The 16,019-nt window shown below is 40.3% G+C and overlaps 2 protein-coding genes and 1 pseudogene across 2 annotated transcripts; 2 read left to right on the top strand and 1 right to left on the bottom strand.

Annotated features, from left to right (window-relative positions):
* On the bottom strand, positions 1-3,058 carry LOC148789391 (uncharacterized). The gene is made up of 4 exons (XM_088885330.1): positions 2,956-3,058; positions 2,813-2,857; positions 864-2,712; positions 1-708 (listed from the first exon to the last, which is right to left on the bottom strand). The coding sequence occupies exons 3-4, from the start codon at positions 1,203-1,205 to the stop codon at positions 328-330; spliced, it is 723 nt and encodes a 240-aa protein (XP_088741456.1). The 5' UTR covers positions 1,206-2,712; positions 2,813-2,857; positions 2,956-3,058; the 3' UTR covers positions 1-327.
* A 663-nt stretch (positions 3,059-3,721) lies between these two features.
* Positions 3,722-4,723, top strand: LOC148789390 (adenylate isopentenyltransferase 5, chloroplastic pseudogene; annotated as a pseudogene).
* Positions 4,724-8,400: 3,677 nt separating this feature from the next.
* On the top strand, positions 8,401-9,258 carry LOC105180178 (uncharacterized). Its single transcript, XM_011103839.2, has one exon. It carries the CDS (start codon positions 8,401-8,403, stop codon positions 9,256-9,258), a length of 858 nt encoding a protein of 285 aa, XP_011102141.2.
* Positions 9,259-16,019: the final 6,761 nt, after the last annotated feature.

Raw genomic sequence — 16,019 nt, 5'->3', positions numbered from 1 at the left:
TGAGGAAACATTCTCTGCCTCGTACAACAGTTCTACTAAAAGACATACAAAATATACACCTGAAAAGCATTTATAGACGTACTAAAGGTAGCCGCTAGATAAGTTACGGCGGAAGGAGAAATGTTGTGAACAGGCAACATGGCTCCGGAGGAAAATCTGCAAAATATACATATATATATATATTTGTACATACACAGACAAATAGTACACATACATAATATTATATATATGATCCCATGCAATCATGGCCAACACAAAGCACGGAAACGGACCCCCTTCTCCATCACCGACGAACCTCCAACAGACAGCACTGAAATGTTGCAAACATCAATCAACCTTCTTCACGGGTGTATGATTCGAAGCGGAGGAGCTGGCTTGTCCTTCAGACCTTACACCACTGGGGCTGCCACAGTTGGTATCTTCGCATTTCTGCCCGACACTTGGAACATGAGGAAGTGGCTGCATGGAGTCTGCATCATCCTCGAACCCATAGAAATCATCACGAAAATTCCAAAGAGATGAGCCCGAAGTAGGGCTACCCGAGATAGAGCCGTAGGGGCAAGGATCTTTATGGACAACAACCACTGGATCGGATAGTTGAATCGGGACAATAGGATCAAAATGATCCTTCGAATCTGCCATTGTCAACTGAAGCGGAGTCAGAGTCAACCGGCTGGGCAAAGAGCATATATAGATCATCCCACATGTCTTCATAGGCATTAACATAGCATTTTCCGATGCGAGATTCCCACAAAAAAAACAAAGCCGTACGAGACAACCAACATTAATGCACATTGTCATACGTGTTACCATTATAAAATGCATATAACAACATTCCCACAGAATATAAAAGAAAAAAGTACCTTGCAGAATTCCTTCGAAGTAGAGTCATGCGCGGTGACAAAACGTAGCATAGTGTTGCAGACAACATCCCTGCGGGCAATGAGCCTCCCGAAAGCATCATGTCTCTCACGTAGGAACTTGACGACATACTTTCCCCAACGAATGTCAATCTTAAGCTCATGATGTTTACGAACCGCTGCCAACGCATCAGTTATGGCTAAGGTGTTCTCCTTATCAGGATGGAAACGTCCGTTTTTGGCATGTTTCAGCAGTTTACTGACAAAAGTTCGCTCCATATCCTTGGTCCATTTGGAACAATAGAACATATAATGCTGATTATAGAACCCATCGGGCCACATCATAGGGTATTTCCACAAATAGTATGTTGAGGGAATGTACAAAAAAAGGAAAGGAAGTTGCAGAACACAAAAGGAACATTCAGTCGCATTTATAGTGGTAACATGGGGAATATTTTTGCATTTTATGGACAATAAACAGAATTCAGGCGAAAATTGTGTCTGAAGTAAGAGAGAATAGTCTGTAGTAATTAAAATGCCAGTTGCATAACATTAAGGTAGGTGATTGTAATTAATGGAAAGATATGGCAGTTGTGTAAGAATGGACGTGTCTAAGCATTAATTGCATATGCAGGGGATGTAGAGTGAAGTGCAGGCTGCTGCCATTTAGGAAGAATGGCACAATGTTTATTCTATGCAGCATGTGCCCAATAAATGCAGAGGCGTTGGATGTATAAAGAAATGCAGTATGTAGCCATTTTCAGACAATGATATCAAATTTATTATCTGCAGCAGGTGGACATTGAATGCTGGAAGTTGTGTGATAATGAATGAAGTAGTTGGGGGGATAGGTAGTTTGTATGAATTAATGCAGAACTCGAAAGTGAAGTGATGGAATTGCGACTTCAGAATGAATGCAGTAGTTGGAACTGAGGATAATATATTATTTGTAAAAGGATGTATGGAATTCAAGTAAGCTGTATTGAAAATTAAGCACGTGAGAGGGTAAGACACAGTAAGATTAAATTGCTCAACTTGTCACCAGCAACTTTAGTAAGGCAGGAGAGACGTAACAAGCATAAGAAAATAATAGAATGATTGCATACATTATAATGGAAGTAGTTTACAAAGTTTTAAATGGCACACGATTGGAGAAAACTTACTTGTCAGAGCACTCATTGGGTCAAGTCAAAATTGCATAACGTAAAACAAGGAAGAAGTGCTGAGATTGAAAAAAAAGTATATACAGTCGGAGTGATTAAGCAAGCTTAAATATTGAGCGAGTATGCAAGAGTAATAAGCAAAAGAAGTAATAAGACGATCAAGTAATTGTGTAACCGTGTATGACTCCTATTCTCTACATGTAGACGATCATTCAAACATTTTATCTGAGTCTCGTAGCCTGATATACGATTGAACAGCCTAGGAATAATCTCTTTTGACCTGCGGCACATGGACGGGTCGACCCATTCAAACGTGCCGCAGTAATGACCCTAATTGTAAAGACAGGTATGAGGTGAGTAAACGTGTCTTACATATACGAAATAAGCAACATCGAATGAGTAAATCGTACATGCTCAGAATAGCATGTACCACATTTCAAAAAAAATATTTTATAGCTGTGAACAGGAGTTTACTGAAAGAACGAACCGCGTTGCCAGGGCACCCGCGTAACCTCCGTCCCGAATTAAGGGTAGTCCATGATGTGCGTAAGTGAACATCCCTACCGCAACGGCAAACACGAAAAACAGATTCGGTTGAAGCAGAAGAATGTTGCTTACTACCCATTCTGCCTTCATCATTGGTACTACAGAAATCGTTTTGGAAAGGAGCGGTATCCATGAACGATGATCTAGACAGTAATGGTGGAGGGATGGGGAGTCATCTCATAAAAACGACGGGGATAATCAGAAATTGCTTTAAATTTTGTCCAGAGAGGATTACAAACTCACCGACGTCGTCGGATGGGAGTGCGGAAAACTGAAATTACATAAACCCTAAAAATGGAGATAATTGTTCAGGGCAAAATTACAACCCGTTACATATATCAGGGGATTTTTCGTTACGGAGAATGTTTGGATAAAGATAAGCTTACCGTGAAGATAATGGATGAATTCGTCCAGTACAACGGATCGGTGGGAGGACCCTCTTTCGGCAAAGAAACAGCTTAAAACAGAAATTGGGGAAAGAGAGGGAAGGGAAATGACGAGGCGAGGGGCAGGAGCGGTGGGAATATGCGTAATATAAATTGTTCAAATAGAAGGGGGCATTAACGTAATAGAACAAGTACATCGTGGAAATAATACATGTAGGTAAATAGAAGAAAAAGGATAGATTGCGAAATTAATCCCTATAGGTAAACATTGGGCTATCTATCCCACCTCAACCAATCCAACTAGCAATCCAAAATTAATTCGGAGGGGGGGATGCGAAGTGGGGGAAAGTGAACATGACCTAAGGGGATAGGGATAGGGGTGTAGTTATTACCATGAATAGCTTGATTTGTTCCACATTGTGTGTACGTATGTATGTATAAATACCCCCTTACACATCCTATATTTCTTCACGTTTCAAACAATTGTCCAAGTAATTTCTTTCACATCAAAGAAACTTGTTCATGATTCTCTCTAGAGCCCACAAATGTTTGAAGTTTTCTTCAAACAAATCCTTCTGAAGAAGAGAAATTAATCCAAGAGTTGAGAAGGGCTTGTCACTCTATGATAGATAGATATTCTAAAATAGTAGATTGTATTTGGTACAAATTTTGTTTTAGAGTATTCTAACACGTGGCCTTTTTCTTTTTTTATTTGTTTGATGAAATTGACAGGTGTTCAAAAAAATAAAAGTAATTACCAATTAAAATGTCGATCTCCACTTGGAAGCCAGCACAATCTAGCTTGACAAACTTTTCAGTTCGGGGCATGATGAACAAGCACCAAGAGAAGGATAAGGTGGTGGTGGTATTGGGTGCCACTGGCACAGGCAAATCGCGCTTGGCGATAGACCTCGCCACCCGTTTCGGGGCAGAGGTGATCAACTCAGACAAAATTCAGGTCTACAAGGGGCTTGACATAGTAACTAATAAGGTGAGCAATGAGGAATGCCGCGGCGTGCCACACCATTTGCTTGGAATCATTGATCCCGAGGTGGATTTCACTGTACATGATTTTGTGCATCATGCATTACTGGCTACTGATGCCATCGTACAAAAGAATCGGTTGCCAATCATTGCTGGAGGGTCCAATTCCTTCATACAGGCACTTGTCAATTACAACACTGAGTTTTCCTCAAAGTACGAATGTTGCTTTCTCTAGTTGGACGTGGCGATCCCGGTCTTGCACTCGTACGTGTCGAAAAGGGTTGATCAGATGGTGGATAGCGGGTTGGTGGAGGAGGGCAAGGCATTTTTTGACCCAAAAATTCGTGACTATGATTATTGGATTAGGCGTGCCATCGGGGTCACCAAGATGGATGAATTCTTCAGCAGTCAGGGTCTTGTCGATGGTGATACTAGGGCTAAGCTTCTTAAGGCAGCTATTGATGAAATTAAGATGAATACTTGCAAATTTGCTTGCCGTCAAGTTGAAAAGATTTTGAGGATGAGGGAGGAATTTGGGTGGCAGATCTACCGGTTGAACGCCACAGAGGTATTCCTTCGATGTGGAGGAGATGCCAATGAAGCATGGGAGAAATTGGTGCTGAAGCCGAGTACGAACATGGTGGCTAGTTTCATTTGCAAAGAAAACATAGATCCGAAACCTACTGCATATGAACAATTAGTATTATCAATTATGTACCTTCGTACATATGAACAATTAGTATTATCAATTATGTACCTTCGTACATATGAACAATTCGTATGATCAGCAAAATTTTGTAGTCCTATTGATATACTGAGTTAAAATTCATGGCATTACATTTAGTGTGAAAGCATTAATATTCAATGCTTTTGATCAACGGAATACATATGTAATCCAATTTATACAAATTTAAAATCATGTCTGGTTGATTAGCATTGTCAACAAGAAATATATATAATCCTATTTGCGTCTAGTTAAACTTGCCGATTCATTTAGTACGATCAACAAAAGAAGTAATCCCTACTCAAACTAAATTAATACTCACTTCCATATGAGTATGATCAACGAAGGATGTAATCCGTACTCAAACTAAATTAATACATACTTTAATATTATGCTTCTACATATGTATGAACAAAATTTATTATCTCTACTTATACCAATTAAACTAGTGTTCGAGCAGTTAGTGTGATCATTAAAATGTTAAATCCTACTTATTTGTATAGGTATTAAAATACAGTTTTTGTCTTGTAATTTATGAGGGGCTGTCATTTTTTGTCATACAGAAGTTATGAAAATTAGTTTTTACAAGACTAAAATTATAAAAATTATAAAATTAATAGAATTAAAATTACTAAAATAATTAGTGTTATCAATAAAATATAAGTAAAAATACTATGGGTGAGTAGGTGGATATATATGTACAGATATATATCCAGAGTTCTTGAAGAAAGTTGAAAATTAAATGAAATTATTCGCGATTGCATTTAAGGTTGATGTATAAATTTGTAATATGAATATATTAGTATAAGATGACTAACACGAATTGGGATTGCATGTTAACATTTATGATATATATATTCTTGAATATGAACGAGGAATAAGATGTGTGATTAATTGTTGTAATATTTATCTAAGTCACGTACATTTACGGTGCTTCCATCAATGAAATATTTAGTCCTAGTTACCAAATTAAACATTGTTTATAGAATTATTTTGAAATATCATCCTACTAATATCAATTTAAAGCTCATGTCAGTACAATTAATACGATCAAGAATAGTTGCAAATTAACTTAATTATAAATGTGAATATATTAATGATGTTTGTGTCAATAAAGTATAATATAGTCTTGTGCGAACGTACTTATACCAAATAAAAATTCATGTTCCGTGTATTTATTATGATCATCAAGTGAAAAATCGTCTACGTCCAATTACTGTGGTGTACCAAAGAAGTTATTATGTTGATCCAGTCTAAAATCAATGTCCGTGCATTCATTTTACGAGCATAATGTGATGTTTTTACTAATAAAATATATATGTACCTTCTTGCATAAGAACAATTAGTATGATCAACAAAATTATGTAATCCTACTGATATACTGAGTTAAAATTCATGGCGGTACAATTAGTATGAAAGCAAGAAATATTCAATGCTTTGATCAACGAAATATATACGCAATCCTATTTATACCAATTAAAACTCATGTCCGTGCGATTAGTATGATCTACAAGAAACATATTTAATCTGATTTGCAGCTAGTTAAAAACTTGTCGATACATTTAATACGATCTACAAATGATGTAATCCTTACTTGTTATAATTTGTAGCCCAATGACTTATTAAAAGGCCGACCTTGGCAGCCTAATTACCTAACCCACTTGGTAGCCCACAACCGACCCGGTAACCCGACCCATCCTATCTAACTACTTATATCATATCGGTAACCCTAAATCTCACTTTCCCTCTTCTCTATTTTTTCTGCGCCGTGTACTTCCTTTCCTCTCCAAATCCTCTCTGTGATTTTCTTCCTTCTCTTTTCCGGGAGCCATGGACACAGGAAAGCCACCAAGGTTTTCCTTCTCTACCACAGTTTTCACCGCTTTAAATAGGGGATTCTCTCTTTCGGCTAAAACATGAATCAAGCTGTTTATCTCCTTCATCATTCACCAAAGTTATTTGTGAAATATTGAGTTAGGGTCTTTGTGACCGTGTGATACTGAGATGTGAGTGATCAGAGTTGTGCTCGGGTTCTTGGTTTGTGGAGTTACCGGGAGTCGGTTCATTATGGAAATGGTGCCTTGTGACCGTATTCCTTTATCGAGATATTGGATTTGGCTACTCTTAGCCTGTTAATCACTATATTGTTCATTTAATTATTTCATTATTTCTTTCATTTGTTATTATCATTTAAGTTGTATATTGGCCTGTAATAATCTTAAGGAGTTTCGTAGTCAAATTTTTGTAATAGTTGGTGATAACGGAAAAATATGAAAACACAAAATTACCCATTCTTAAGAGTAAAGTGGGTATTTCGGTCAATAAGCATTTCATTATGGCAAGTATCCTCCAGATAAGATCTTTAGATAAGATATGCTGCTTTAATCTAGGAGGATTAAATGGCGTGCGATCTATGAGCATGATCAATGGGAAATTGATTGATACTGCATATAACCCCATAAACGAGCACTTACCATAAATGCAGTTTTCTTATAAATGAGAGAAATGAAGTCATTAACAAGGTAACGTGATTCTGTTCTTAGAAACCAATTATCTATATTCTTTATATCAAAGTTTGACTTAGGCATCGGAGTGTCGTCGTCGGGGACGAACCCGACTAGCCTAACGATCTTTTGTGGTTCTCAAGTACTATTGGTTCGTTGCGACAGCTCCCACACATTGGAAGATAACGCTCGAGTTCGAATTTAATATTCTTCGAGGCGGATCAATTGGCGCCGTCTGTGGGAATCGAGTTCTCATATAGCCTGAGAAACATGGAAGGAGATTTAAGAGGGAATATAGCAGGATTATAAATTACGATGGGAACTGCGGAAAGTAATATTCAATTAACATGGATGGAGCTTCAACAAATGATCGAGGAAGCAGGACGAAATGTGATCGTAGCCTACGAACGTAGAACCACCACCCGCATAAATAAAGAAGCCACCAAAAGAAAGTTATTTGGAGAGGGAGACCAGGAGAAGATGCCAGGAGCAAGTGGAAGGGCAGCGGATAAAAGTCGACGCCCACCCTTTGAGCTTGGATTGAGCAGTCGAGACAAAAGCCGTCTTAGGGACCCGCCATTTCACGAGCAGAAGTTGATAACGTGTCCAAATAAATTGCCCAGCTGGGCAAACAGATAGACAAGCTCAAGAAACGAGGCGAACTGGTCGCTCAGCATCGGAACTCACCTTTCAGTAACCAGATCCTGACGGAGATGGTGAGCTGGTCACAACTTTGCCAAGTAAAGCTCAAGAGTGGTTTACCAACCTACCACCTGGTAGTATCGAATCCCATGAATAGCTAATGCAAAAGTTTACTTTTCACTTCGCCAGTAATAGGAAGCAAAAGTAATTTGCCACGCACTTGTTCACCATAAGGCAACATGACAATGAGACTTTAAAAAACTTTTTGGGGAGGTTTAGTAACGAGACCGTGGAGGTGCAAGATTTGAGGATAGACATGATGGTCAACATCCTCATTCACAGTTTGAAGAAGGGACCCCTTGCGTCTGCATTAGTAAGAGACCCACCAACAGGCATAGAACAATTGATGAAACCTGACGTAGAAATACAAAGATGAAGAAGAGATGAACGCAATGAAAGACGAAGAGTGGAAAATTAATGTCGAACGAGGAAGAGATCTAGGTCGCTATTACAAAGAAGAGCATAAACGGCCAAAACACGACAGGGGCAAGGAACTGCCTTACCAACACAAAGTACACTCCATTATATACGATGCGAGCAAAAGCATTACTGATGGTGGAGAAAGAGGATGTCTTAAAATGGCCTAAGCACACGAGGTTTACACCTGCAAAAAAATATTCTAACAAGTATTGTCGTTTCCACAAGGAGAAGGGTCACGGCACGGAAGACTGTTATCAGCTCAAAAATGAGATCGAGAGGCTGGTGCGCCAAGGCTATTTTAGAAATCAAGTAACTAGGAAACATAGTAGGGGAGATCGTCGTACCAGATCTAGGTGTCCGAAAAGAGGACCTGGAGGCGAGGTAAGGAGAGATCTACAGGTGAAAGGCATCATCCATACCAATAGTAGGAGGCTCCGCAGATGGGTATTCGAGGAGATCGAGGAAAAGGTCGAAAGAAAGAGGTGTTCGCTCGAAAATAGACAAATCTTGAATGTGGCACCTGAACCGAAAATTACCTTCGGAGCTCTTGATGCAAGAGAAAGGATAGGAGAAGACAACGATCCTATGGTTATCAAAATGGATATCGCCAACTTCACTATCCATAAGGTGCTGGTTAACAATGGCAGCTCAGCAGACATCATCTTGATGGAGGTATTAGTAAAGATAGGGATAGACAACGCAAGTCTGGCACCAATAAAGGCTCCCTTGGTCGGATTTGGTGGGAGCGAAGTCGAATCTTTGGGGACGATCGAACTTCCAGTCTCTATAGGCGAGGAACCAAGGAGAAAGAAGCTAATGGTAAAATTTTTGGATGTTGATACCTCGTTTGCATATAATGTTATATTGGGTAGACCTGGCCTTAATTCTTTCAGGGCGATAGTGTCCACTTATCATCTCAAAATGAAGTTCCCAACTCCAAATGGAGTGGGTGAGGTAATGTGCGACTAGGCAGAGGCCAAGAGATGTTATAACCTATCCTTAAAAAGAGGAGAGAATGTCAAAAGAAAGAGGAAATTCTCCAAACCCAACGAGAATGGATGGGAATATAGAATGGAGAGGATAGAGCTGATCGAGGAACATAGAGAGATTGAATTTCTACAAGGAGATACTACTCACATGACTAAAATTGTGCCGAGAATGGAAAAAGGACTGGAAATGATGATGATAGCATTCCTTCGTAGTAATGCGGACATGTTCACATGGAGCCCTTCAGATTTTAGAGGGATAAGTCCTGAAGTAATAGTCCACATGCTCAATGTCGACCCGACCATACGACCAGTGCAGCAGAGAAAAAGAACGTTCGAGTTGGAAAAGAATTGCATTATCAACGACGAGATCGAAAAGTTGTTAAAAGCAGGATATATTTCACAAATCCAATATACGGATTGGCTATCAAATGTGGTGGTAGTACCTAAGTCTTCCGGAAAATGGAGAATGTGCACTAGTTTTACCGACTTAAACAAAGTATGCCCGAAGAACCTATATTGATTTGTTAGTGGATTCGACAGCAGGCTATGAACTCTTCTCAATGATGGATGTATACCAGGGTTATCATCAGATATCGATGGCAAAGAAAGATTGCAGTAAAACATCATTTGTAACCGAGCAAGGTATTTTTTGCTACAATGTAATACCTTTTGCACTAAAAATACAGGTGCCACCTAGCTAGGCTGGTGAACAAGATGCTTAAAGACCAAATTGGAAAAGCAATGGACGTTTACGTGGATGACATGCTGGCCAAAAGTCAGCGACCAAAAACCCACTTATCACACCTAAAGGCAACCTTCGCCATTATGAGAGCATATGGGATGAAACTCAACCCAACGAAGTGCACATTCAGCGTCGGAGGCAGCAAGTTCCTGCGATACATGGTGAGCAACCAAGGAATAGAAGCTAACCCGGAAAATATTGAGGCGATCCTGCAGCTGAAATCACCGACCTCAGTTAAAGACGTCCAAAAACTGACTGGTAAGATCGCTTCACTTAATCGATTTATTTCTCAGCAGATAGGAATTTGCATTTCTTTAAAATTTTGAGAAAAGCAAAAGTGTTTAAATGCGGAGAAATGTGAACGAGCATTCCAAGAGTTCAAAGATTACTTGAGGTCGCCACCTTTGCTAGCGAACCCAAGGGAAGGCGATATATTGTATCTGCACTTAGCAGTGTCAGAAAATGCGGTAAGTTTAGTGTTGGTGAGAAGGGAGAAGAGGATCCAGAACCCAATTTATTACATCAGCAAGATGTTGCAAGGTGTTGAACATAGATATATTGTGATCGAGAAATTTGTCTTGGCCCTAGTAGTAACTGTTCGAAGATTACGACCCTACTTCCAATCTCACAAGGTCGTAGTATTAACAAATCAATCGCTCAAAAGCATACTGTCGCGACCAGAAGCCTCTGGGAGATTAGTTAAATGGACGGTCGAGCTCAACGAATACGATATTGAATACCAGGGGAGGACGGTAGAAAAAGGACAAATTTTGGCAAATTTTATAATGAAACTAGCAGGAGACCAGGCCTCAAAGAACGAACCAACTCTGGAGATCGAAACATGGATGTTACACGTGGATGGTTCATCAAACGCTAATAATGGAGGGGCGGGAACCTTGCTTCAAGGGTCAAAGGGAATTGAGGTAGAGGTCGCTGCGAGGTTATCGTTCTCGACGACTAATAAAGAGGCTGAGTATGAGGCCCTGATATTGGGGCTATAGTTGGCCCATGATGCTGGAGTGGAAATGTTGGAAGTATATACAGATTCACAGCTAGTGGCAATGCAGATCGAGGGTACTTAATAAAAGAAAGAGAAATCTATGATGATGTATTACAGAAGGGCAAAATCCATGATGGAAAAATTAAAAAAATGCTAGATCCAACAAATTCCGAGATGCGAGAATGATAAAGCTGATTCACTTTCGAAATTCGGAGCTCTCTTATCATGAATAAAAGATCGAAAAATTACAGTCATCATAAAGGATCGGCCAACGATCTCAGAACCGTTGGAGATCAAAACAGTTGAACCAGCATATCCGTGGAAGGATGAAATCGTGCGCTGTCTTAAAGAAGGAATGCTACCTAAAGACCCAGTACAAGCTAGGAGATTAAAATTCAGGGCACTCAAATTTGTGGTGATCGGATCCGATCTGTACAAATGATCCATAGAAAGACCATTGTTGCAATGCCTAGATGACGACCGAGCAAAATATGTGATGAGGGAGATTCATGAAGTGAGCTGTGGCAATCATTCTGGTGCTAGATCGCTAGCACAAAAGTTTGCAAGGCAGGGGTATTTTTGGCCTACCATGATGAAAGATGGTAAAGAGTTAGTTCCAAAATGTGAAAGCTGTCAAAGATATGCCTTACAGACGCATGTACCAGCTACTCCGATGAAACTGATACAAACCGCATGGCCATTCGACCAATGGGGAATTGACATTTTAGGGCCATTCCCCCCAGCCAAAACTTAGAAGAAGTACATAGTGGTCACGATTGAATATTTCTCCAATGGGTCGAAGCAGAAGCTGTGTCAAAAATATCTGAAAGGGAGATCAACTTCATTTGGAAAAATATAGTCTGCAGATTTGGAGTGCCAAGGATCCTAATATCAGATAATGGTATACAATTCCAAGGCAAGCAAATTACTACTTGGCTGAAGGAATTAAAAAATTCAAAAAAATTTCAAATCGGTCGACCATCCTCAAGCGAATGGACAGACAGAAGTGAGGAACAGAACCATCTTCCAACACCTAAAAACCAGGATAAAGTCCAAAGGGTCGTGGGACGAGGAGTTCCCAGGAGTATTATGGGCTTATCGAACGACCACACGAACCGCTTCAAGTGAAACCCCGTTTTGTTTCATTTCTGGTTCTGAAGTTGTCATTCCTGCAGAAATTAGTGAAGAGACTCAGACGATAGCGAGCTACGATGCGATGACCAACGAGGAAGAAAGACCATTCGATCTCACCATGGTGGAGGAAAAAAGAGACGCAACGTATGCAAAAATACTCCATCACAAGGGATTGATCAGAAAGAATTACAACAAGAAACTGAGGCCAAGGGAATTACAGGTTGGTAATCTAGTCCTAAAAAAGGTTGAGGTTTCAAAACATGTGGGAAAATTGGACCCGGCATGGGAAGGACCGTATAAAGTAATCGAGATAAGAAGAAAGGGATCATACAAACTCTAAGACGCAAATGGACAGGTCCTCCCCCGACCGTGGAATATACACAATCTTAGGAAGTCTTATGCTTGAGACCGTGAAAAAGGTCGCAATAATACAAACAACCTGAAAAAGATCCTAGTTTTAATTTTTGAGAACCTGAAAAAGGTCGCAACAATGTAAACGATCCGAAAAAGATCCCCCTGTTAAACCGGTAAAAGGTCGAAATAATAGTGATCTGAAAAAGCTCCAGCTTCAGAAGGACGAGATAGGTAGTCTGAAAAAAATTTGTTTTGTGGTAACTTATAAATATTAAAGCACTATTAGCGCAATCTGAAAAAGATAAACTAAAAAGGGGTGATTATGTACGAATCTGAAAAAGACTAAGTGATCAAGAAATTCCTTGGGTAAGGCAAAACTCAAGTAGCACATACAAGACAGAAAACATGAATATCATAAAAAATATTACAACCATGAGTTCAAAACACAATTATAAGTCATCAATCCTCTTCGATCTTATCTAGGAGGGTCGCGAACTCATCTTCAGTAGGCAAAGGAACTTCTTCATCGGCAAATGGTTGGAACCTGCCATCGAGACCAGGGTCTAATTGTGACACGTCAAAACCCGGAGCAAATCCTCCTAAAGTAGTCACCTGCCTCTTACATCTATCAAATCCTTGCATTAGATAATCTGCAGCTTTAATCTCCAAGGCAGATTCAAAGGTAGGAGCTTTCATGAAGTCGCGAGCATCTTGGATACGAGCTTCTTTGATGCGAGCAGAAAAGTCATTTGACTTGAGATAATTATCCCGGCCTTCAATTGCTCCTGCGACCTTCCCAGCAGCATGACTAGCAGAAAAGCCCTCTTCCTTCCCTGCCTCCATCGCCTTAGCCACCTCAGAGACCAACTCTTCTTCCAACTCTTTATTACGAGCTTCCAAAGCGGCTCGTTGATTTTCAAGATCCTACTCGCGAGCTGAGGTCTTAGAGATTCTGCTTCGCGATTCCTTCGCTTTATTATAATCTGGTTTCGACGAAACCCAGCACACTTCAACGAAAGCCCGCGAACGAAGTTGGCAGCCTAAAAAGAGGTTATCAGTGAAGGGAAAAGGGAACGAATCAAAGTAAAAATGATAGAAAATGAACCTGGACTAAAGAATGGGCACAGTGTTCTTCAAGATGGGTGAATGAAGTTTGAAGCAGAGTTTCTTGATCGTGTGGAAGGCAGCTCACATTACAGAATTCCCAGGAGTCCTAGCCCGACTGAGTACCGAGAACTGTGCTGCTGGAAAAAAATTTTCCAATCTGGAGCCAACTTTTCACCCTCTAATTGAGCTGTCAAATGATGGGGAGTTCTCAAATCTTCACGAGCTTTCTTCCGACATTCGGTGACATCATTCAAAAGCTCCATGTTCCTTAGTTCTTCTGCCCTAGCGGACTCCGATGGATAATTCGTCCTAAGGGATTGGGATCGACTTCTTGGGTTTGATCGCATGAGGCTCTTACTCCTCCTCCTGCGACGACTGACTTAGCTACCAAGGCTATATTCACCAGTACGAGAACCATCAGGCGACCTCTCAACATTTGGGATCCGGACCCAAACCCCTAGACTGCGTGTCCTCGCTCCTGACCACAATAGGAGTAGCATCCCTTGGGATACCCTCAGGAGCAGAGGAACCTTCCACCATAGGTCGAGTTGAAACAGCTGGAGAAGGTGCGACTTGAGCAGCCGGAGAAGATACTTGTGCAACTATAGCCCTGGCTTGTGCCGCCCTAATCCCTTGGGTAATGCGATCCTGGATAACCATGTCGTCTGCAAAAGGAGATTTCTGTTAGAATATGATTACTTACAACAGAGTTACAAATCGAAGTAGATAAATCTTTCACCTAAGGAACCCTCCACTTGAAGGTGTGCTAGAGTAAGATGTGCGAGCCAGAGGACTTCTTCTACCAAGATCTTCTTCGGATCATATCGGTAGGAAGTAAGGCTGTTTATTTGGTCTCCTTCCAATCCCTCTCATTCGATTACAGGTTTAGGTATGTCTACAACCCAATCACATTTGACAGGCCACTCTCGACCTGGAGGAGCTAGGATGAAGATAAACTTCTCTTTCCAAGGGCCTACGTCTGAAGTAAGGGGATCTAAATATCTACAATCCCTACATGTAGACAGATAAAAGAAGCCCGTATTGGCTGATCTACCAGAAGTGGTAAAAGAATACAAGGTCCAGAAGTTATCAAAATTAAGTTCGAAATGGTGAACTCTCATTATAATTATAAAGAGGATTATCTGACGAATGGAATTGGGGGATAGCTGCATGGGGCATAATTCAAGACGACTAACGATCTGAGCTACATAAGGAGCTAAAGGGAGTCATAACCTAGCATTAAAGTGATGAAGCAAGAAGGCGCAGAAACCCTTGGGTGGACGCTGCATACGGTTAAACGACCTTGGAATAACAACTTCAAAGCTATTGGGAATATATTCTCCTTTATGCGGTGAATTTGTTGCTTTACAGTGCTAACTATACCAGCCCAATGACTATGCTCTAACATAGCTTTGTATTTTTCATAAGTAGGATTATCATCTGAGGTAGACTCGTCAGCTCGCCTATCGCGACATGACCTAACCTTTGACGGACCCTCATTGGGAATGGGGGACTCTATTCTATTGAAAAGAGTAGCAGAATTAGAATTAGAATTAGATTGGGAAGAAGACATAGTACCTTGAATGCCAAGGACGAGGTCGAGCAGCGAGTATTGGGATCGATATAAGGATAACAACGACCTTGACATTACAAGAGTGGCAAAGAATTTATTTGAATAGAACCTCTATATATATAGAGAACTGGAAGGGATAACAAGAAAAGGAAGAACCACTCCGGGGATGACCCGTATGGGCACAATGCCCATGGAAACCACAATCGGACAACACATGTCTCACTCGAATCGAGGCAGTGGCTTCAGAAAGATGGCTATTCAACTTCTGTAAGCATGAAAGGTCATACACACAAAACTGGGAGACTAATGATAAGGGAAAAATATGAAAAGACGAAATGACCCATTCTTAAGGGTAAAGTGGTTATTTTGGTTAATAAGCATTTCATTATGGCAATAATCCGCCAGATAAGATCTTCAGACAAGATATCCAGCTTTAATCTAGGAGGATTAAATGGCGTGCAATCTGTGAGCATGATCAATGGGAAACACTGATTAACATTGCATATAACCCTCATAAACGAGCACTTACCATAAATTCAGTTTTCTTATAAATGAGAGAAAGGAAGTCATTAACAAGGTAATGTGATTCTGTTCTTAGAAACTGATAATCTATATTCTCTATCTCAAAGTTTGACTTAGGCATCGGAGTGTCATCGTCAGGGACGAACCCGACTAACCTAACGATCTTTTGTGGTTCTCATGTACTATTGGTCTATTCGACAACTCCCACATATTGGAAGATAATGCTCAAGGTCGAATTTAATATTCTTCGAGGCGGATCAGTTGGATAGGATTTTCTCGTGATTTCCACTCCACACTACTCAAACGAAA

This window comes from Sesamum indicum, linkage group LG1, assembly GCF_026168435.1.
Source record: "Sesamum indicum cultivar Baizhima isolate 11 linkage group LG1, ASM2616843v1, whole genome shotgun sequence".
Classification (NCBI taxonomy): domain Eukaryota; kingdom Viridiplantae; phylum Streptophyta; class Magnoliopsida; order Lamiales; family Pedaliaceae; genus Sesamum; species Sesamum indicum.
This window is presented reverse-complemented; position numbering and strand designations above follow the sequence as displayed.

What these genes read in the sequence shown, in the direction of transcription:
- LOC148789391 (XM_088885330.1), bottom strand. Translation starts at nt 1,205, where the DNA reads ATGATGTGGCCCGATGGGTTCTATAATCAGCATTATATGTTCTATTGT. An exon ending in CTTCGAAGGAATTCTGCAAG is followed by an intron (nt 709 to 863) that starts GTACTTTTTTCT and finishes ATGCCTATGAAG; the next exon opens with ACATGTGGGATGATCTATAT.
- LOC105180178 (XM_011103839.2), top strand. Translation starts at nt 8,401, where the DNA reads ATGCGAGCAAAAGCATTACTGATGGTGGAGAAAGAGGATGTCTTAAAA.